The sequence below is a fragment of the Oncorhynchus tshawytscha genome, linkage group LG07 (genome assembly GCF_018296145.1).
Source record: "Oncorhynchus tshawytscha isolate Ot180627B linkage group LG07, Otsh_v2.0, whole genome shotgun sequence".
NCBI lineage: Eukaryota > Metazoa > Chordata > Actinopteri > Salmoniformes > Salmonidae > Oncorhynchus > Oncorhynchus tshawytscha.
Window position 1 is genome coordinate 74,093,202 of NC_056435.1, and position 3,997 is coordinate 74,097,198.

The 3,997-nt window shown below is 48.5% G+C and overlaps 1 protein-coding gene and 1 long non-coding RNA gene across 3 annotated transcripts in view; both read left to right on the forward strand.

Moving 5' to 3' along the window:
* Positions 1-660, forward strand: part of dyrk3 (dual specificity tyrosine phosphorylation regulated kinase 3) — a 27,830-nt gene extending 27,170 nt beyond the window's left edge. For both annotated transcript variants that reach the window (XM_042324967.1, XM_042324966.1), the window contains one exon: positions 1-660. This exon is cut by the window's left edge and continues 233 nt beyond it. In XM_042324967.1, the coding sequence (XP_042180901.1) occupies positions 1-481 (481 nt within the window). In that variant the 3' untranslated portion in view covers positions 482-660.
* Positions 661-1,351: 691 nt separating this feature from the next.
* Positions 1,352-3,540, forward strand: LOC112255107. Its single transcript, XR_006083824.1, has 2 exons — positions 1,352-1,969; positions 2,021-3,540. It is a non-coding gene; the product is annotated as an uncharacterized LOC112255107 (long non-coding RNA).
* The last annotated feature ends 457 nt before the right edge of the window (positions 3,541-3,997 follow it).

The following is a 3,997-nucleotide window of genomic DNA, read 5'->3' on the forward strand; positions in this document are numbered from 1 at the left end:
CAAGCTGCTGGAGCAAGCCAAGAGGGCTAAGAACTTCATCTCCTCCAAGGGCCACCCGCGCTACTGCGGGGCTAACACCTTGCCCAGTGGGGCCACGGTGTTCACGGGCTCCCGCTCGCGCAGGGGGAAGCTCCGGGGTCCCCCTGCCAGTAAAGAGTGGAGCGCGGCCCTGAAGGGATGTGAAGATCTCACCTTTACAGACTTTATTAAGAGGTGTCTAGACTGGGACCCTTCCAGCAGACTGACCCCTAGTCAGGCCCTCAGACACCCCTGGCTCTACCGACGCCTGCCTAAGCCCCTGGCCCCCGCCGCTGGAGAGAAGAAGGGAGCAGCAGAACACCACTCTACCTCCTTCCCATCCATCCTGCCGGCTAAAGGAGGGAGCGGCACAGCGGCAAATCACAAACTGAGAGCCAACATGATGGGAGACTCAGCAGGGTCCATACCCCTCCGCACCGTGCTGCCCAAACTGGTCTCATAGACAGATGGAGAGAGGGACAGAACCAGGAGGTTTTAAATGAGTTGGGTTGTTCTTTACTCTTTTGGTTTTCTGTGTTTTTAATTATTTTGGAACGTGTGGACACTCCAGGTGTTGATTTAGAATTGTATCTGATGAACGGCCGTTGGACAGACTATATAAAGGTGTTTACAGCAGGTTAACTGACTCAGTGATTACTACATAGACACCTTAGAGCAGCTCTGGCCCTGCTGCTCTCCTACCTCATCATTCATTACAGGTCTAGACCAGTCCCTGATGAGGGGAATCACCCACCTGGTGTCCCAGGTCTAGACCCTGATGAGGGGAATCACCCACCTGGTGTCCCAGGTCTAAACCAGGCCCTGATTAGAGGGGAATCACCCACCTGGTGTCCCAGGTCTAAACCAGGCCCTGATTAGAGGGGAATCACCCACCTGGTGTCCCAGGTCTAGACCCTGATTAGAGGGGAATCACCCACCTGGTGTCCCAGGTCTAGACCCTGATTAGAGGGAAATCACCCACCTGGTGTCCCAGGTCTAGTCCCTGATTAGGGGAATCACCTGGTGTCCCAGGTCTAAATCAGTTGAGAGGGGAATCACCCACCTGGTGTCCCAGGTCTAAATCGGTCCCTGATTAGTGGAGAATCACCCACCTGGTGTCCCAGGTCTAAATCAGTCCCTGATTAGAGGGGAATCACCCACCTGGTGTCCCAGGTCTAGTCCCTGATTAGAGGGGAATCACCCACCTGGTGTCCCAGGTCTAGTCCCTGATTAGAGGGGAATCACCCACCTGGTGTCCCAGGTCTAGTCCCTGATTAGAGGGGAATCACCCACCTGGTGTCCCAGGTCTAAATCAGTCCCTGATTAGAGGAGAATCACCCACCTGGTGTCCCAGGTCTAAATTAGGCCCTGATTAGAGGGGAATCACCCACCTGGTGTCCCAGGTCTAAATCAGTCCCTGATTAGTGGAGAATCTCTCACCTGGTGTCCCAGGTCTAGACCCTGATGAGAGGAGAACAGTGGCGCTGGCTTGGAGCTCCAGGGTCCTAGAGGTCATAGCTGTTCTACATGTTATTCTATGGGTTTAATCAGCCAGGATCAGCTGTTTTCATCTCCAGTGTGTTTTGCTGTACAGCAGGTTTCTCAAACTCGGTCCCGGGGCCCCTCTTGGGTACACTGGTTGTTGTCCTAGCACGACACAGCTGACTCAAATAATCAAAGCTTGACGATGAGTTGGTTATTTGAATCGGCTATGTACTGCTTGGACAACAACTAAAACATGTGTATACACACACATATGTCTGCCCTTGTTTGTGGGCTAAAGGAGATCTGTTGGATCATGTAGCTCCAACCAGCTTATAAAAACCATTGAATCATGTTGATGAGACAGGTCCTTCTGAGGAAACACGGACCTCTCTGCTCCTACATGTTGATGAGACAGGTCCTTCTGAAGAGATAGGAACCTCTCTGCTCCTACATGTTGATGAGACAGGTCCTTCTGAGGAAACACGGACCTCTCTGCTCCTACATGTTGATGAGACAGGTCCTTCTGAAGAGATAGGAACCTCTCTGCTCCTACATGTTGATGAGACAGGTCCTTCTGAAGAGATAGGAACCTCTCTGCTCCTACATGTTGATGAGACAGGTCCTTCTGAAGAGATAGGAACCTCTCTGCTCCTACATGTTGATGAGACAGGTCCTTCTGAAGAGATAGGAACCTCTCTGCGCCTACACTCCTGCACAGAAAAATATCTTTCATCACAGACCACCTCGTTAGATCATTGAGCTGAGCCAGAGACTGGGCTATCTCTCTGCTAAATCACAATGTTTATTAAATCATTGTGTCCAGAGTTGTTTATCTCTCGTTATCGCTCCCTGTTGGTATGTGGTGGGGGGAGGAGAGGGAGAGTGCGGCTCTTTAACACTAATGTGGGTATATCTCTGTCATTTACAGTAGCCTGGGGAGGGATGTTACATGTAGGAAGCAGCCTGGGGAGGGAGGGATGGATGTTACACTGAAAGGCGTGAGGAAAGAAGTAGCACATGCCACACCTCCCTGTCACTCAGTGGTCGCTATGGAGCCTGCCGTGGTTGCCATGGTGTTGTCGGGGAGGGGCAGTAGGAGAGGTTAAAGGAGACAGAAGAGTGACATCATACTCTCTTTCAGCTCCAGGGCTTTATGGTTGACGTGAAGCGTTCAGAACGTTGCAGATAGAAATAGATTAACTACAGCTGGAACGACTCCCTGTTCTACATAACAGACCTGCCCATGTTTGTTCTACACAATACATTTCTACATCCTGATATGGTGGAGGCTGATTAAAAGACGTTCTCGAGGGGCTTTATTGGCATGGGAAACATGCCTACAAGTGAGAAATATTAAACAAAAGTGAGAAGGCAAAACATCAACAACAAATCGATTAGAATTTAACAGTAAACATTGCACTCAAAAAGGTTTTTACAAAAAAAAATCAACATTTCAAATAGTCTGTTTTGATTTTTCTTTTCAAATTCTTTGTGTTTCTGTGTGAAATATGTATCTGTAATGTGATTATACATTTAGCATGAGGTCAGGAAGTGCAGCTCAGTCTCACTCTCAGGGCTCTGGCAGACAAAGATCACGGACACTGCTGATACTCTTAGACACACACATTGTGTTAATGGTGCTGTCACTACACACACACACACACACACAGACGACATGTATGCATCAGGTGCATGTTGTATGGACCAGGTCGCAGAGGTTATAGTTCAGGGTTCAACCTCCTTTCTGTTTCTCCATCACTCAACGACACTGTCAGAGTTTGTTTTTATTTTGACTTATCCTGTATTCCTTCCTTTTTCTTTTCTTTTTTTATAGAAATGTTTTTTTTATAGCTTTTTGTTACTCAAGACGAGAGGTTTTTAAAAGCATAAATGAAGGTGACGATGTGTTTATTAGCGTTAGCGGTGGTGATGTGTGTTGTAGGCTGTTTCAGCATGATGGAATCACATGAAACTGTTTCAACACTGAGATGAAGACCTACTGTTAACCGGTGAGCTGTAATAAAATATTAACTGAAAGGTCATGTTCCTCATATTTCTGTCCTGTTGTGTCGGTGTACACTGCTACACACCACATTCCCTCTCCCCAGCAGTGTGGGTGTGGTATGGTGGGTTGGGTGGGCAACTGACCCTCACAGCCCCTCCTTATAACGCAGCTGCTCTGCCCATGTAGGCACGTACTCAGCTGTGTGCACCATGAGATCCTGCTGAGTCTCTATATGGTCAGCAGGATAAAACCTATTACAGAGTTCAGAGCACGGACATGTCTTAACTACCGAGCCCCTTGTAGGACGTTAGTCTTAACTGCCGAGCCCCTTGTAGGACGTTAGTCTTAACTACCGAGCCCCTTGTAGAACATTAGTCTTAACTGCCGAGCCCCTTGTAGGACGTTATTCTTAACTACCAATCGCCTTGTAGAACGTTACAGTGGTCAGAGGTAGGGCTGTTATGATTACTGTATTACTGCAACACCAGC